Raw genomic sequence first — 19,489 nt, 5'->3', positions numbered from 1 at the left:
ATATAGGAAATTAACTACTAAAAAGAAATGTCACTTTTTATGACCAGTCATATACACACTCGTCTCTAAATGCAAATATATACTATAGGGAGGAAGCATGTTAGTCAAACAAATATGACTGTTCAAAGAATTTGGGACATTGTTACACACAGTGAAGATGAAAGGTCCTGCATGAATGGAAAGACTTTGCAGAGTGCCACCTCTAAGCAGCAAATTTTCACTTCTCAGAAACACCCCAATGAAGACACCCAAGAAGTGAAGGAATATGCTTTCTTAATCCTAAACTCTTTGTACCTGCACTAAGAGGAAATGCAAAGTCTGAATGTGCTGCAGCCTCCTAAGCGATTCAGTTGGAATGATTAAGGGATAAGTAGAACCCACTAAAAAAGAAAGCCAATTTATCTCACTTGTTCTTAAGGAATACTGTGTAACTAAGCAACTAAAAATAAAAGTATAGCCTAATTAATTTGTCCTGATGCTTATTTAAAACACTCAATTAGAGCTTACAAAAATCCATCTTGCTCAATATCTTACTATATTTGAAGGTGCAATATATAAACATCTGAAAGGGAGTGATCCTTCAGCCTCTGGCCAACTTCTGAGGGGCCAAAGGATTCCTCAGATTCTAATAGCAGAGATGGCACCACAACCTTGGAGCTGGGAATCTGAGTGCCAGCCTCCATCCCCTTCATATGTGGTGCAGAACAAACCACGCTGGCTGCTTTTGAGGTCTGGAACACAACTGCAGAGATGGGAACAGGTGGCATTCAGTGGGTAGAGAGAGAAGGAAACTGGAATGGCCCAGATATAAGCTGTCCTGAGGCCTCTGAAACCTCCTTCCTCCTTTCCAACATGTGCTCTCTAGCCTGTCTAGTGAAAATGCAAGGCATAAGGATGGGGAGATAAGATCACCTCCACCACTTCTCCTGCCCTATAAAGGATGCATATAAGCAGAGTCTGGGGGCTTAGAACGTTTCAGTAGGACTGCACCATTATACTCCAAAGGCAAGAGTTCAGTGTTCAGCACCATGAAGCAAGTTGGGAACAGCAACTACAGAGAGCAGTGGGTATATGAAGGCTGCCATCTTAGATACTGTTACTAAAACAGCATAAATAGGTAGTCATATTTAGGACACCTAAAGAGACAAGGACAAAAGTGTACCACAGCTGTTAAAGCTAGTACTATATTGACTTAATAACATCACATCAAATTATGTCAACTTTTGTTCATTATGAAATGACGGTTTTGGAGGAGGTCAAGGTAAACTTCAATCAGTGCTCAGAGGCTTCTAGTGGGCAGCAGGTCAGCCAGGTTTCTCACTGGCTATATGCCCACAGTCAGAACAGTACAGCTCAAAGGTCTAGTATATACTTTGCATGCAAAGCGCCTGAAACCCAGGAGAATCACAGACAATTGTGGTAAAATTGAACCAATGGTCCAATAGGTGCATTGCCTATGTTCCTATGCGAGGTCCATTCAAGACCCCTGAAAACTACCAGTGGGAGAGGAGCAAAATCTTAAGTTACAACAGGAGTTCATAGTAACCAGTAGATTTTCCATCAAACACTTTCAGAGCAGGAGCAGTATCAGTAAAGGGAGCGTGGAATTTCACCAATATTTAGACCCATAATAACTCTTCACTGGCCCCAGTGCTAGTTGCCACAGTGAGAGAGGGGCAGAATTGGAAGCCAGGGGCCAAGAACTTGGGAATGATCCCCACCAAACACTGTGGGACTTGTAATTATGTGGGACTTGTAATCAGTAATTATGTCCTGACGCAGAACAGAAAAGACTGAATACTGGAAAAAGGAGGAGGACGACAAGAGCAATTGCTGACCCACTGATTTCAGTCTGAGAGTCAATTAGAAGTATGTGGTTTTGTCCACTCATGTTGGTCCCCTCTCCTCATCTCTACGGCCAGCAGCAAGGAAAACTCAAAGACGAACTTTTAGGACTGATTGTGCAAGTATTAATTCCAGGAACAGCTTTTGATGAATGTCAAGCATGCATTTCTAATACAGCAATTACAAGTCTGCCTGTTCCCAAATCTGAATTAATTTGAGCAAGCACGTATTGGAGGCGAGTTAGCATCATTTCTCCCCAGCCTCCCTTTAAGAGATGGAATCTGCATTTCTGAAATCCCATGTGACAGAGGAGTGAAAGATGCAGTCTTCTGAAGGTTGCAAGGAGTCAACCTTAAACCAAGGTTGCAAATATCTGGATATCCTAAAGACACAGCGTTAGCCACTGAATGGGTCCCCAGGACACAGCAGAAAAGTAATGGAAGCTCCTCGTTGCTGTGTCAACCAAATACAGCATTTGGTTTGATTCAGCTCAATGTTGCGCGTGCAAAGTGCTTTTAACCACCCTGTAAACTAGCCCAGTGTTACCATCTGAAATCACAAACTGGACAGTGTGGCCAAGATTATTGCCTATGAATCCAGAGACTTCTCGGTTTACGTGCTTAGAGCATAATCTTATGGATGTGGAGACAGAAAAAAAAGTCCTCAACTCCCAGGCAGGACAATGCTGGGGCTTCTCTATCAACACGTCCACGCTGGGTGTGCAAACTGGCCCAGTATCTCTTCTGCCACTGGCTGAACTGCAGCATGTCACATACTGGTGAGGGCACAGCAAATTACATCCCATGAACAGAAGACTTAGATAACCATTTGTACTCTAAAACCAATTAAGCCTGCAAATTGCTTTACTCGAAAGTAACAGTTTGAGGATAATTATTGTGATTAATTCATTTATTTCTCACATAGTTTAGAAAGCTCCACCTGGTTTCCATGGGAGGATTTCCCAACATTTATTTACATTTCCACATCGCTGAATAGCGCACCTTAAAATACAAAAATAAGAAGAGTTACACATAAGGAAAATTAATTAAATAGTGAGGCCTTATCCTAGGCTGTCAAATGCCTGTGGACAACGTAAAGTCTTAATCTAGTAAAGAAAGACTGGCAGCAGTGGCCCAGAGGGATGTTAGTGAGGACAGTGTTCCACAAGCAGGGGCCAACCCCAAGAAGGCCCGCTCTCTTTGTCATGCTCCGAAACTCCCTCAGAGGCATGGGGGGGGGGGGAGGCAGGTGATGATCACAGTAGATGGGTAGGTTTATATCAGAAGAATCCATACTTTCATATCTTCATCACAGAATAGTAAACTAAGCATTCCCACGCCGTGTGGCGTCCTAACGCAAGGACTGCATGTGTACATACACAAACCCATGGAATGAGGCGGTCTGGATTAATCCTCTGGGGCCACCCTTAGTGACACTGGGAAAATTAGACAATCACGAATGATCATTACTTTGGCACCGCAATCAGTGGCACTACAGCAGTAATCCAGGAACCCTGTAATCTGACCAGCTTCCTTGTGTCCCCCGCAATCCTGACGCAGGCCAGAATGGCCACTGCGTTGGGGTGGTACCAAATCCTTCCAGGCGTAACTTTAGGACAGGTGGCAGTGCTGGAGGAGAGGGGAGCGTCGGGGGGGGGGGGCTGGCAACAATGTTTTGAGAGACCACATGCAATCTGTCCACAAGGTTGTTATTTTCCATTCCTGGACTAGGAGAAGTGGAAGTCTTCTGTCTGAGGCTTTTAACCCACCACTTTCCCAAAGCTTCTGCTTCCAAATTCTTTGCAGGATTAAGATCTGCTCTGTTATACACTGGGGGAGGGGGGGTCTTTCCTCCTTTGTGTTCCATTGTACAACCGGGAGGTAGTATTGTGACAAAAATGGCACTGCACAACTGCTCTATGGTTTCATTCTGCCATCCAAATAATATCAGACTTTCCTCATTTTTTTGTTTTAAGTCATGGAAATAGTTACAGAGAACATGAGTAGCCCTGGGGGATGACAACAGCACATAAGGCACCCACAAACTATTGTCAGTGAGGAAACACGAGCTCACATAAATGCTCAAATAAAAAGGCTTTGAAACGTTATCTGACTGATCACATACAGCATATTACTCATAGGAGCAAAACTAAATGTGAAATTGCACTTTTGCTTAGCTAAGGAAGGATCTCACCCCCTTCTTAAATGGACTCTAGAGTTATTGTTTAGTACTATGTTGATCCAGAACAATACTCAGAAGTGTGTCTCAAAATGCAAATCGCATTTTAGGTTCAGCTAGCTAGAAAAAATAAAAGTACCTGGATTCTACCTGATTTACAGCACGATCGTTTTGCATGCTTGCCTAAGAGTAAGGCCCAAAGAACACAACGAGGTTTACTTCTGAGTAACTCTATGTCTCACTGAGCTGCTATTCTCCTAAACACATTTATCAAGGAGTGCATTCCATTAAATGCCATGGAATTTATTCTGCGGTTCCGTGCTTTGGTTCACACTACTTGTCCCACCGAATCTGAATTTGACAGGCTGGGTAAGTCTGGGCTGGCATCACCTACCTGGACTTCCAATGAACCACACTTCGCATTTATCTAGCGCTTTGGAGTGTTTCAAGGCTTTTACAGGCACTATCTTGTTCCAGTCCTTACAACAACCTCTCTGCTACTAGCATTAATATTCTCACACTGCATAGCAGGGCAGCTGAGGCTCAGAAAGTAGGTTACCTAAGGCCACGGAGTGCATTCACGTCAGAGGCAAGATGTGAACGAGAGAATTCCTGAATCATTGCTCGGACTGTTAGCCACTCTACGACACCAGCTTGGCCTTGTTCCAGTCCAACTCGGAAGAATTCCCATATGTTTCACAGCAACAGGACTAGCCACATGTTCCCAGTTTGGCACGACATGGTCAGGGGCTCTAAGTAACAACCAAAGAGGCAGAACTGGCGCAAGCATATCTGCTTAAAATAGCCTAACTTTCAAAGCAGACCTCTGCTACAGATGATGGACTATGTGAATACTCTGGGAGTTGAAGGTTTTCACAATGGATCATAGGACACCAGTCAAAAAGATAAGAGAAGCAACTTTTTGGTGACATTGAAAAGAATATTTGCTGTCCAGTCAGGAGTATCAAGTATATCACACCTCTATTTTTCTTTCCAGGTTGGCCCTGTCACATTTTCACACGCAGGAAAGAGTGGTCTGATTTACGTGCAGCAATAAATTCAATGGGGTTTTTATTAGCTAGCTGCATCAAACAAAGGGGAGACTTCTGAACCTCAAGGTGGTTTTTATCAACATCTTGGGATGCCACAAAATATCACACCAGCCATATTTGCCCATGGGTCATGCAGCTGGCTCAGACTGAGTATGGAATTCTGTAGGTCAGGACCCCAACAGGCGAAGTGGACATGATCCAATAATTGTGCTCTTTCTCTCCCTACACAAGCACAAAGTTCTCCATACAGACATTAGGCAGACAATATCAGAAGCTTTGGTGACACCTCCAACCATCTATGGCTAAATTATCCAGTATATGGATCCCCTGCTGGCCAGGAGTAGGGGCTGCACATAAGTTAATGCCATAATTTGCACCCAATGCTGCTCAAATCAGCCATTAAAAAAACATCTTACTCAGAGTGCAAGGCTGAAGAATTATCTAGAAGCACACCATGCCGAATAGTCCAACTGGAATAAGCACACTGGGCTGAAGTGTGTGCTATAATGCTTGTACTAGAACTTATATCCTGCTGAACTTACTGAAAATTATTTTTTCAGTAAACAAGCATGGGATCTGATATAGAACATTACATTTCCTAGGTAAGGCCTGTCCAATAAATGCAAGTTGTTTCATCACATATGCATAAGGCAGAAGAGATATGATTGTGAGCCACCCAGAGGTGCTGTGGTACAATAGGTGGCATACAAATGTTTTAAATAAATATGCATGCATTGGTCACATGTAGCCATTCACAGACATAAACCAGTTCAGAACCAGCTTCCACACAGGAAATGCATACTGTACAAAGTTGTCTTAACATAGCATTCACCTTGCTATTTCACTCTAAAAGCAGCCGCTGTCTCAAAGTATCAATTCTGAGAAATTTATAAATAGCTAATTACAGCTTTCACCAAACCAGCAAAGATACCTCCAAGTGACAAACCCTGACTCTCTGAAAGGAGCTGATCACCAACTCCCGATAAGATCCAACTCTGCTAAACATCAGTTTTACTCTAAGCAAGTGCCTCTGTTGACCTCTGACCCCACCCAAACCCTTGACACTGCAGATTTACAATCACATTATGAAGGAGAGACAGGAGCGGGGGTGACTGACCACACTTTATCCACTATGCTCAACATATAATTAAATTTCGTTACACAGTCTTTTCCCTAAGCTCTGCCTGTTATTTTCTCTATAAATTATCCCCGAGTGCAATTTCCATGCCCAGGACGTAGCAGACATACAAAGCGTTACATGAGATTTCTCAGTTCAAAACGGCCCATCTCTCAGCTTCAGAAATAACTGTTGATGTCATTTACACACAAGAATTATTACTGTGGTGAAGTTTCTTGAAATAACTGCTCCCTTTATGCTGAATACTGAAACATTTCCCCAAGTAAGAAACTGCCAATCAGCAAGCCAACCTCCGCCCAACTTTTTCTGGTCTCTGTGTTGCAAATTTTTGAACCGGATTTATCATGCAAAACAATTCAGAATCAATGATAAAAAAAACATTTCAGCCTCTATAAACAAGTTAATGGACTAAGTGAAAACAAAGCACAGCTCTTAATGGGAGTGTTAGGTTGCCCTCTCTAGGCCTTGGCTCTAAGTGCTAGTTTCTGTAGGCAAGCTGCCAAGCAAGCATCACTCCTGTGTCGTTGGTGTTTCTCCTGCCTGCTGCAACTCTGCTAATGAATGACTAAGAGGCCACTGGGGAAAATGACATCACGAGGGTGCAAAGCTAACTGCAGCAGGAAAACTTTCTACCTGCTTCACATTCGGTCACAAGCATTCCTTGCAGAGGCTTTGCATCCTCCCAAGATGTGTCATCATGACCATTAAAGCATGATCTTCCTGAAGCTGAATAATTCCGAGACAAATCCTAATGAGATAAACCATGCATCTAATTACTAGCAGCTTGTTGTTGTTGTTTTAAAAATCATATTAAAGTCATGCGTAATATTAGGGATGGCTATGCAGATGAGAATTTGTGTACTGAAAGAACACTTTGGCTTGGAATGGCTGGATTAATTTTCTCTGATTATCATACTGCAGAAACATGAGATGGTCATTAAGGCATATTAAAATGATTTGTCCCCAGCCTCCACCCTTTTATTAAAAAATGAAGGCACAGAACTTGATTAGCTTATATTCATTGCAACATATAAACCTATAGGTGCAGACCATCATCCCAATAAACCCATCCCATGAATGTTTATTCAGAAGTGAGCCCTTCTTTACACAATGGTATTTGCTCAACAGGAGTGCAGCCCAAGTAACCTGAGCAAAGTTACTTTAGGCTGTGAACGGTATACAATGGGTCATGTCCAATATTAAGTCTAAATTGAGTCCATTTCAATGGGTCTACTCCAAGTAGGACCAAACCAGAAAGTACGGTCCCATTGTCAACATTAGGGCTCTCTGCCAATTTGTGCAGAATGGACTACACTCTAAGTGGTGAGGATACAGTTATGTTTTTAAAAAGAGACAAAACCAGAAAAACTGCAATATCGTGTACACTTCCTTGAAAGTAAGTTCCACTGAACTAAACAGGACTTATTTCAAAGGGCAAACATGCATCAAGTCAGGTTGGAAGTGAAAAAGTGTTACTGCACATACATTTAAGTTTTATTTATTATTTTAAGTTATCCAAAGTGATTTAATAACATTTTTCAATGGTTTCCTGTCTGGTTTGGTGACCTGTCTATTATTCCTGCAGTCTTTTCAAGGGGAAAAGTGTGTGTGTGGGGGGGGGGGGGGAATGATATTTAATCCTTTCCCTTTCCAGATCACAGACCATGTTGAAGTAATAAATTTGAAAAGCAAATAAGTACTCGTGAAACGAGGAGGGGGAGGAGAAACAGCTGCAGGGGAAAGGTGAAGGGAGGGGGAAGGGGGCAAATGAGAAAACGTGGGGGTCCAACCTGTGCAGTTTCCTCAGACTTCCCTCCTCCCTCCAGTAACTTCTCCATGTTTCAGCTTTTTAATTCAGGAAGGAGAGAGAAGGGGCATCAAAACTACATATTGGATGAGAGCGAGGTAGAGAAAGAAGGCACTTGATATGCGGGGTGGGGGGAATGTGTTACAGAGGACGATTAAGTGGTCATAGCATGGCTTTTCACCCGCCCCCAGTCAACAGCTCGCGTCCGGGGAACATTGCACAAGCAGCGAAATTAAGGAGAGCGTAATCCGAATGAGTTACTCGATCTCGAAGGCGGCGAGGGCGGCGGGGGGGGGGCGGCGGGGGGAGGAGGCTGCAAGAAGGGGTGGAAACCCACCCTTCAATTAACTCCATCAGAGTAGGGCGAGTTGAAGGAACCTGGCAGCTCGGGTGGTCACGAAGGGGGCTTTCCGCAGGAGGAGGGCTACGGGCAGCCTCCCCGCTCGCCCGTCCTTGCGCCCGGGAGGAGCCCACCTCTGCCTATTGTTACGATTCCGAGGATGCGACGCCGTCGCAAATTGGCCCACCTCTCTCCGCATAAACACAGCGCCGCTCGTCTCCGGCCCTTAAAATAGTTCCTCCTCTGAACACGGTGCAGCGTCAGCTGACTCGAGTAGCCAGCAGAATTGCGGGCATACATGAAATTACAGATCTGGAAGAATACAATGCAAACGCGAGCCAGCAGCGCCGCCGCCGCCGCCGCTCTGGCTCTCTCCCCCCTCCCCGCCGCCGCCGCCGCCGCCTTCCTTCTCGAGCCGACTCCCGGAGCGATCCACTGGCTCCACATCTCCCTTCCGACCAGGCGGAGCACTTTTCCGCATCCCAAACTTTCTCGGGTGCAACCTGACAAGGAGTGTCTCTCTCCCCCCCGCGGCCCCTGCCAGACACACACGCCCGAGCGCACGCGCCGCCGGCCAACCCTGCTTACTCCAAAGTAAGTCCCCCGGATAGCCGCGGATTGGCATCCCACCCAGCAAGCACGGTTGGGACTGCGGCCAGGCAGCCCGATCCGCGCGTGTTTCCTTGCAGGCGAGTCCCACGCTCCTCCCCAGGGAGGCGCGCGGCCCCTGATCCTACGCATCTTTACTCGAAGGAAGTCCCACACCGTTCAATGGGGCTTCCAAGTAAACGTGCATAGGATCAGAGGCGTCTGAAAGCAGCTAGGCACCGGCTTGGCTTCAGCCAGGGACTGCACTCGCTCCCCCTCCCCACGACGTCTTTTCTGGAAAATGTCCACATTTTATAGTAATTGTGTTAAGCGAGTACACGCAGAGGAAGGCATAAGCGCGACGATCGGACTAGCTGTTAATGCTTAACGTGTTTGTGCTGGTTATTACACACGGGAGTGCTTTGAAATACGCCCAGGCATATCTGCAAGTTATTTGAATGTCATTTATCACTTTCTGCAACACGTCTGTGCCAACGAAATCGCTTTTGATCTCACTCACTGCCTCCATTTCGTAATTTCCGCCTTCTTTCCAACATATCAAAAATACTTGAAGACCCCCCCCCGAAAGAAACACGCGTCTACACCCTACACACGCACGCGATCCTTCGAGATGAACCCCATTCAAATCCATGCACGAATGTTGGAGGGGGGGACGACAGGCGGGAGGGAAGCTGGGCTGAGACCCCCAATACAACCCGCCTCGAAACCCTGAAACGAAGCGACTCAGCAAGCATGTGACAAGGACGCTTAAACAGCAACGTGAGGAGGAGGAAAGGAGGGAGGGAGGGGGAGGAGGGGTGATGTAAGTAAAGATCACCTTCAACGCCGAACCACCAAGTTAGGGGATCGCGGCTTTAAAATGGGCACATTCGGGCTCTTTTCAGATGACAGGCCAGCTCTGGCGCGGGCGCCCCGCTGCAGCCCTCGCTCAGCGGCACTAGCACTTTAAAAAACCCGAAGCTCACGTTGCCGGCAGAAGGGAACATTTCAATCCTGTCCTTTAATAAACATTACAAGCCAGGGAGGGGGAAAAACACACAGAGAGGGAGAGAGACATCACACTCCACATACAGTAACACAGGCGGGCGCACGCACGCACGCACACAGAGACAAAATAGATGTTTACCACCTCGCCATGGTCACTGTTTCTGCCTTGGGGAGTATCTTCTGGTAGGAAATAAAGTTTGGAGCTGGATAAAAGTTGCCTGGAAGTCCTTTCTTCCCACAGCAGTTGTAGCTCCGCTATGCAAATCGGATCCTCTGCTTTACATCTTACAAAGAAAAAATCGCCAAGGGACAAAATTCTTGGTTTGCCGTCAAGGTGGAATTGAAAAGCCTTGTAGAAAATGTAAGGTCCGTGTAAGCCACACGGAGAGCCGACCCACTGGAAGGAATAAACAAGGATGGGGGGGTGAGAAAAAACCCATCAGCAATTGCAGATCAATTTTTTAAAACAGCATAGCTAGATCTGATCAAAACACACACATCTAAATCAGAAGTGGAAAGAATATTACAGCTTCTGGGGGGGGGGTTGTTTTGGGAGACAAGCCGGTTTTCTTTGGGGCGGGGGTAACAGAAATCCGACCAGTCACCATTATAAGAATCTGTGTGTCTCTATATGATCAGCAAAGGCATTTTTAAAGGGGGTAATGGCAATTACAGGGGGGAAAGTTCTTGGAAAGTTTGAAAGAGATGAAGGTGGGTGCCTCGGGGATCCGGGGTGTTGGGGTCTGGGGTGCAGAGGCGAAGAAGAGAGGAGAACCGAATACCTGGACTGAATTGGGCTCCATCTCGACGTTCTGAATTGATTGAACTCAACATTCTCTCCAAACTTGTTGGCTTGAATGGATTGCATCAGGTCCTGGCAGGGAAAAGCGATCTCACCCAGCAGCCGGCTCCGAGCCTCAATATAAAACCCAAACCTTACATTCCAAACGCTTCCAAAATAACAGAAAATCCCGCAGCGCGATTCTCACGACCCCCAATTTCCAGCCTCCGTAGGAAACACGGGGCTTTTCGCCCGTCTGCTGCCAATCTGCACAGGCGATACAGGTCACAGCACAATCAGCCCGCTGCACCGAGGTGAATGGAGCCAGGCAAAATTCGGATCGGAAGCGGTTTTTAAAATATTACATTGCCCAGATCTCTGCAGAGACAGGAGTGGACTCCTCCGAAGCCCCCCGAAAGCCAGACTAAAGGGTCGTTCCATTTTTGCTGGGCTGAAAAGCAATCTGGTTGAGGTGCTCATCTGACAGGACCTGCTTGTATATGTCTAATATAAAGAACATTTCCTGCAGAGAGTCAGAGGCGCTGTTCTTCTTTCTAATTCTCTTTAGCAGATTTGCTTTTATTAGACATGTAGATTTGTTTGATAGTTAAATTACGTTCCCTTACTGCCATATTCGCCCCCCCCCCACGGAACTTGATCGGTTAGATTAGCTGCCTGGTACTATCTTTTAACACGGGGACGATGGGGTGTGTGTTGGGGGGAAGAAAGTGGGTTATCGATTATATAAACATATAAATATTAATACATTTGTTCTCTTTTGCAAAAAAAAGGGGGGGGAGGAGTGGTGAGCTAAAGCACACAGAAGCACAGCGATCACGGGATCTTGCGAGCAATATTGCACAGGCAGCGATCGCATTTGTAATAGGACCGAACAATAAACACTGCATGATAAATCAATATGCGGGGGCCAGCGGGGGCGACTCGGCTGGATCGGCGTTGCACATTCTTTTTTAATTTTGAAGTATAGGCACATCGCGGTTACGTGTTTACAATGCAGATCTCCGGCAAGGGCGCGCAGAAATACTAATGGGTTTATATAACCAAGCGGTGTAGGAATACTGACTTTGAAAAAGCAGGAAGAGCGAGCGCGAGCGATATCTTTTTCTTTTATCTTTTTCCCCTCACAGTATTAGTTTAGGAGAAGGGTGGGAGGGACATCCATTTGGAAACTCGTTAAATGCAAGCCGAAATTAAAACTAACTGGGACTCTGGAGGGGGTGGGGGAGGAAGCATTAACCGAAGAGACAATCATCTACTTGTAAGGGCGATATGTATTTAGTGACTGTCCCGGAGCTTCGCGTGCAGTTATTATGCAAACCCAAGAAACTTAAGAGCCCCAAAACCGGGCGAGCAGGAGAGGGGTAGAAATCGAAGCGAGCAAGACAAGCGAGTAAATGCAATCAAACAGCACAACTGTTCGAGCCCTAGCAGCAATCTCTGCTTTTCCAGCAGCAGCCTATAGAAGGACGCTTTTTTTCGCAGTGTTGATAGAAAATGGTGCATTCTCTCTCTCTCTCTCTCTCCCCCGGATTTTACACCGTTGGCACCAAAGCGGGGGGAGCTGATCCCCTCCTTCTCTCCTCCCACCCCGCTCCGCCCCGCCCCGCCCCCCGCAAAGTAAGCATGATGTACGGGGAAAATAACAAATACAGGGAAATAAAGGTCTGTACAGTATGACAGTTGTAATCTGATCCGTGATAAAATTACAGGATGTCGAAATGACTGGCAAGCTATTTTTAACGCTTTCGCAACGTTTCACCTCTAAGTCATAGCGTCTGGTTGAAACAGGATTACTTTAATGAAAATTATATTCACGTGGAGTGGGGGGGATTGCGGGACATGCAGCACAAGCGACTCGAGGGTTACGGCAAAGGGTCCCTCTGCGCCGCCCCCCAGCCCCCCCCCACCTCCTGCACGTTTGCAACGCTGGTCCTATCGCAGTGCGAATTAGAGTAGTTAACCTTATCTAATCCATATTTTTCTTCTTAAAGGGCAGTCATAGAAAACAAGATCTCTCGCCTGTTCCTGTACGGACAGGGAGATAAAGGAGGGAGCGAGAGAACATGGCAGAGCTTCAAATTACAAGAAGTAATAAAAGTCCCCCTGGCAAAGACCCGAGAGCTGTCGAAAACTATTTTAATAATTTAAAGGGACAGTACAGCGCCGCCAAATGCAGGCGATTAAAAAAAATCAGCGATATTCATATATTCTTCCTTCTCTCTGCCTTCCGTCCCTCCCGCCCACCCCCTCACCTCGCTGCGGCTGCATTAATTGCCCGATTCACGAACAACTTAAGCCAGAGTGTTTGAGGGGTTTTTAAAAAGCTGAACAGCTTGATACACTTAGCCACGCTTCTGTGTCTTTAGAGTGGACGAGTTTAAGTCGAGCTTCCTCCTGCGCAGTATAGAGCCCTTAGGGCGCGATCCTAAACAGCTGTTGTACCCGATCCTACGCACGTTTACTCGAAAGCAAGCCCCGGAGTAATTGAAAGCGCTTACTCCCCAGCAAAGCTTCGATTTGAGACACGCTTTCTTGGGACTAGGCATGTTTGAGCGCAGGGGCATTTACTTGCGAGTAAATGGCTAAGATTGCGCTGCTCTGGATAGCACCGTCGGGCCCGAAACACAACAACAGCAACTGAATGAGCCAATCGGTTTCAATATGTCTACTCCGGAGTAAGTGAATGTGTAGCCGCAGGCATTCAGACTCCCCTCCGCCCCCCCCTCCCATGATTATGATTAATCCGTGTATCTTCTCCAGTCTCCGCACTGCATTGTTCTGGTAAACGTCTTCGCCGGTTTTTAAGGAACTGGAATTGCAGATTTTTTTTAACACAAGATCGTATTGAAGATTGACTCTGAGTCAGTTTCCTGTGTAAGCAATGCAGCAGGAGCTGAAATGCGGGAAAGTTTAATTTCAAGAGTGGGGGAGAAACCCTCGAGGCATCCAGTTATTGTATTGGATTAACATCCCACCCCTCCCTATGCACCCCCTTCTTCCCCTGCACAACCTTTTTGCCCCGCGAAGGAGCAACTTGGTATTCTACGGAAAGCCGCGGTGGCTAATTGCAAACACCGGATTGCTGTCGGGCTGTGCTTCAAAGATCTGCTGGAGACTGCAGCGTAATCCTCGACAGGGGAAAGAGACAAATCTACCAAAAGGGCTTTTAGCCCCGATGCTAACAATGGCCTCGGTTACTTTGGAAAAGTGGGGGCGGGCAGAGGGGGGAGCTCCCCTCCCATTAATAATCAGATTCTCTTTGCAAAGCAACCTCCTCTCCATTCAAGCGGTTCAACATCCCCCCCCCCGACTTCCACGGCCCGGCGTGCCTCCAGATGCGTCGGACTCCAACTCCCATCATCCCGGAAGGGCGCCTGGCTAGGGCAGACTCACCCGCTTCCCTTCTTCCCTCCCTCTCCCCCTTTTGAGGCGTATGGCCATCCCCCCCTTCCTCGTGACGCCTGCTGTCGCCCCTGCTACGCACCTGTAAATTATCTGCTCTACAAATACCCAGGCAGAGAAAGTTTCAATTAAGATAAGTAGATTGTATTGAGAACTGTGTTCTTTGAAGTAATGTAGTTAATAGCCTGTTTGATTTCGGCTTGCGAGAGAGTAATAACGTTGTATTCAAGGCTCCATCAATCACCCCAGTAGATGCAAGGCACCAGACACTGACGGGGAAAGGGGCGGGCGGGGGGGCGACAGAGTTGCAGGGCCTCCTTCTGCTAATGTAAATACTCATCATAATGGGGGTGGGGAGGTACACGACGTTCAAGACAACGAGACTGCAGCCTGCGATCCTATGCACGCTCCCCTGAGAGAAAGTCTTTTGGATTTCCTCGGACTTCTGCGTATAGGGCTGCGCTGGTGAATCGGGGAAACCGGCTTGCTCTAGAACCTGGACAATGGCTGGGACTTCCGAGTCCATTCACACACCCCATCCCATTCATACATCTTGTTGTTTAGAAATGCGCAGTTGGGTGCGCAACCAGTGAAAGATCCGAATGCGCACAATAGCAAGGCACACAATGCATTCCTGTGCACGTCTACTCAGAGAAGCGCCGTTCAGGTCAATGGGGCTTACTCTCAGGGAAGGGCTAATACAGGGTTGAGGTGGCTAAAAGCCAAGAGTAGCTGCGACTTGCGTCTCAGCTGCAAGCCCCTATTCCGTGCCACATTACGTCGGAAGGGCCTCACGGTGTATGAAGAATCACTCCGGCTGTGCGGCACACGGCGGGACTTGCCCTGGACTCAGGACGGCCTGGATCCCGCTTTGGGCATGCTTAGAATAGATCCACTAAACTCAGTACGCTTACTTGTCCCATTCGCCTGATCTAAGCTTGACTAAGCCTGAATTACCATTATGATGGGACAGGCCAACAACCCCGCCTCCCTGTAGTCCTTTTTCCAAAGACAGAGCCTGGACGGTAGTCGGAGAGTTTATTCAATATCGTCGGGACTGGAAAGATTTACAATATTATTAACAGTAATAGAGTGGTGAGTTGAATGGCTGCATTCATTACTCGGCAAGCCGAAAGCGCAAAAGGCGGAGTAACTGTATCGGATTTGCAAGCTTCATTGCTTGGAAACCCTCCCCGCGTCCCAGGCCCGGATCCGAGGAAGCACTCTAAGCCGCTCCCAGCAGGCAATTGAATTATTTCTTTTACACTGTCGTGCATCTCAATTCCCTGCCCCCTCGCCCCTCCACCCGGGCCTGCCCCGCCCATTCATCTATTTCCCGCAATGAATCCGGAGCATTTTCTGACCCGACTTCGCTCCCTTGAAGTCGCCGCTCTGATCCTAGGGTCCGCCTACTCAGGAGTAAACCCATGCCGCTCCATGGGGCTTACTTCCGAGTAGGCACGGCCAGGATCGCACTGTTAGTCAGCAAATTTATCGCTAACTCCCGCAAGCGGCGCCACTCCGCAACTGCAGCTCTCGGTCGAGCGGGGCATCCATGCCTGGCTGAAGCCAGCGGGCTGGGGCGCGCAGCCCGCTCGCTCCGGTGGAGATAACGCTGGCTTCCCTTTTGCTAGCGCTTCCTAAGGCGAGGCTCCGCTCCCGCCCGCGCCCCTCCGCCGGAGATCAGAAGGGGAATTAAGCAGCCGGCGATCGCTATCGACATGTCAGACACGTCACTGGGCACGAGCGGGAGGGCGCGCGCGCGCCGGGGCGCGATCCAGGCCGCTTCGGCAGAGGTGGCGCAGGGCAACGCAGAGCGCGCTTGCCGTGCGCGCAACCGGGAAGCGCTGCCCATTGTTTCCGATCCGAGTAATCTGTGACCGCATCTTCTTTCCCAAGAGCCCAGGATTTTACCCTCTTCCCCGCCGCCTTCGCCCCTCTGCAAAGATTCAGCGGCGGGGGCGAGACCGTCCCCGTGGATCGATTCCTCTCCACGCCCCTCCGCCCCGCCCCTCCCCCGGCCGGCCTGATAATCATGATTACGAAGGCGCCTTGCTGAAACGTCAGCCCTTATGCATTGCTATGGTCACTGCGGGGAGGGGAGGTGGTAGCGATCGCTTGGCGTTAACCTAGCGCAAGATCCAGCTGCGGGAGCAGAAGGGAGCAACAAGTCCGCTGGATCGGGTCTCGGGTCATCGCGCCTTTTCCTGCGACCTCTAGCGTTCGAAGCGCACTTAGCACCGCGAGGGGTCCGCGCCCCCCCCCCGCTCCACCCGTTTCCTTTTCAGCTGAGCGCTTTGCTATTCTCCGCTTGCCGAGGTCTTCACGTGTTTGTGGTGTGCGTGATGCGCGTGCGTGCCGTCCACAGCTCTGGACTAAAGTACTGGCTTTAATGAAATAAGTAACTTTTCCCCGACCCTTGTATGGTGGAGGGTCACACGTTCTTTGAGATTCTATTATCACTGAGATTACATACACACACACCTGACATGTATATCCTGCCTTTCTTCCTCCTGCAAAGATCCCGGGGTGGCTTGCAAGGCTCTCCTCTCCATTTTATCGTGGACACAACAACCCTGTGAGGTAGGTTAGGCTGAATGGCTGACTGGCCCTAAGTCACACACTGAGTTCCATGGCGGAGTGAGGACTAGAACCCTGATCTCCTGAGTTCCAACCCCACACTCTCAATCACTACACCAGGCTGGCTATTATCATCATTATCAACATGCTATTTTAAAGATGTATGTTTATTGTGAGCTCCACCAACCCCAAATATGAGGAAATCTATTGGGTTTTATTTACTGTATATTTTGGTGCTGTACTTTACAGCATTTTATTGTATTACTGCCCTGAGCCACAGTGAAGGGCAGGATATAAAAGCTATAAATAAATAAATAAGAAAATAAAAAATATATACATGTAACTGCTTAAATTTAAATATCAGTTATACATAAGTGACAATAAAAGGAGATTTAAAAAGGAGCTGTGCATGTCTTGGGACCACAATAGCTGACGGAATCGGACACTGTGATCAAATTCTGGGGCCTTTCTCCAATTGCCACCTGCGTGATGATGCCAACAAGGAGAAGAGCCTTTTAAGTGGTGGCTCCCCAGCTGTGGAATGAGCTCCCCACTGAGGCCCACCTGGTGCCACCTAGACTGTCTTTGTGGCACTAGGTAAAGACCATCCTCTAGGGCATTTAATTGTTACTGGGGCCTGCTGGTTGTTAAACATGATTTCATTGGGTCTTCTTAATGTGTATTTTTATATACTTAATATAATATATAATACATACTTTTAAAAAGTAATTTATTCTTCTCTTGGTTTTATTATGCAATGCTTATACTGAATTGCTTTAACTGTTTTTTAATAAGTTTTATTCTTAATATATACCTAACAAAAAAAACTAAAAAGCATCAGTCATCGATAACATCAGACCTACTGGGTCAGCCCCCCACAGTTTTTCTTTTTATGTTAAACTAAAAACATATTTAAGTCTATGTGTAGTCCCGTTTCTCTAGTCAATGAAAAAGAGTCCCAAGTTTGATAGAAGATGAATTGCTTTAATTGTTGCTGCTCATGTAATGCAAGCCAACCAGCAAGCCTCATGGCTATCAGGTGTGGTATACAAGTGTAAATAAATAAATAATAAATAAATAAAATATTTTTCCTGTATTTATTTGCTTTTAATTTTTATATTCAACTTTTATTATGTTTTCGTATGTTTTATATTATTTTAAATATATTGCTGTAAACTGCTCAGAGAACTTCGACTGTTGCATGGTATAGAAAGTAAATAAATAAATAAATAAAAAGTGTATATATATCCATTCAAAAGTGGTGTCGCTTTAAGCATTATTGGGTCTTTGATCCATTGTATTATAGGAGGTAAGTTTTTATGTTTCCAGTGTTGTAGTATCAGCCTTTTAGCTGTCCAAAGGGTGTGGAAAGTCTGTTTAGTTTGACTATGTGTTAACTTCCAGGAAGTTATATTAGGAAGGTGAGTACCCAGAGGAGGGCCTTCTCTGCGGTGGCGCCCCACCTATGGAATGCACTCCCCAGAGAGGTCCGCCTGGTGCCGTCGTTACTTGTTTTTCGGTGCCAGGCTAAGACCTTTTTATTTAAAACTTATTTTAATTGTTAATTTATTATGTAGGTTTGTTTTTTTATATTTTTAAGCTAAGATGCACCGGGTTTTAATATTTTTATTGCATAATTTTTATATGCTTTTGTTCGTTTTTGTTGTGAGCCGCCCCGAGGCTTTGTTGCGATGGGGGAGGCATAGAAATGTTTTAAATAAATAAATAAGTAGGTAGATAATTTAAAAGAATGTATGCATCAGTAAATATGGAAGAGTATTCCAATACAAAGTTTATCCATACTATAGCTTCCTCCAAAAACGGTCATTGCCAAAATACGTGGTGAAAGGAAGCCGTAGCAGCGTTACACCCCCAGCTGTGAGCAGACTCAGGCGGCATCGTCATCAAACCATTCAGTCATTCGGTGCCACTCGGACTGGTACCACTCAGCTGCCTCTCCAATCTGTACTTGGTGGTGGGCAGATTAAATTAGCGCACAGGTAGATACAAGGTAAATCTCCAAGTGATTCTAGTAGCCTGGCAAGGATTTCTACTCCATTTTTAATGCTAGCAGCCAAAAAATGACTCCCCACAACAGTCTAAATTATACTGCCGAAATGAAGATGGCTTGGATTCTGCAGAAGTGGTCTTTTAACTGCAAAGACCATGAGCACTCAATATGAATTCTTGGCCTCAGAATCTGGGTAGTTTTCAATGTCTGTCATTTCCACCAGGCTCTGGTTGATGGGATGCATCGGTGCAGCGGGTTAAACTGAGATCAAAAGGTCGACAGTTCAAAGCCACTTGACGGGCGGGGAGGGAGCTTCCGCTGCCTTGTCCCTAGCTCTTGCCAATCTAGCAATTCAAAAACCGGTAATCCAAGTAGATAAATAGGTTCCACCGGTGGGGAGGAAACAGCACCCTGTGATGACATGTTGGCTACATGACCATGGGAAGGTCTTTGGACAGTGCTGGCTCATGGCCTTGGAAACGGAGGTGAGCGCCTCCCCCTTTAGCTATTTGACTAGAGGAGTAAAATTCGCAGGGTCTCCTTTCCCTTTCCTTTCCTGGTTGATGGTTCTCAGTATTCTTGTAAAAAAGCAAAGATCCTGCAAGCTTGAAGGCCGCCAACCCTGCCTTAGAGCACCTGACCAGACCCAGTGCCCTGCCTGGGAATGCGGAATCTTTCACAGCTAATGCCGCGTGTTAGTCCCAACTCTGGCTCGCTATCCAGACTAATTATGTTGAC

At 46.8% G+C, this 19,489-nt stretch overlaps 1 protein-coding gene across 2 annotated transcripts in view; it reads right to left on the bottom strand.

Moving 5' to 3' along the window:
- ARID5B (AT-rich interaction domain 5B) overlaps window positions 1–19,489 on the bottom strand; it is a 235,607-nt gene that overhangs the window by 206,038 nt on the left and 10,080 nt on the right. Inside the window, exons 2-3 of one of the 2 annotated variants that reach the window (XM_044420400.1) lie at window positions 10,739–10,768; window positions 10,099–10,353 (exon numbers count right to left, since the gene is read on the bottom strand). In XM_044420400.1, coding sequence (XP_044276335.1) covers window positions 10,099–10,353; window positions 10,739–10,759 — 276 coding nt within the window. In that variant the 5' untranslated portion in view covers window positions 10,760–10,768. Of the gene's footprint in view, window positions 1–10,098; window positions 10,354–10,738; window positions 10,772–19,489 lie in introns of those variants that run through there. The other variant, XM_044420399.1, reaches the window with a different exon arrangement.

This window comes from Varanus komodoensis, unplaced genomic scaffold, assembly GCF_004798865.1.
Source record: "Varanus komodoensis strain SLA01 unplaced genomic scaffold, ASM479886v1 scaffold11, whole genome shotgun sequence".
NCBI classification, from domain to species: domain Eukaryota; kingdom Metazoa; phylum Chordata; class Lepidosauria; order Squamata; family Varanidae; genus Varanus; species Varanus komodoensis.
This window is presented reverse-complemented; position numbering and strand designations above follow the sequence as displayed.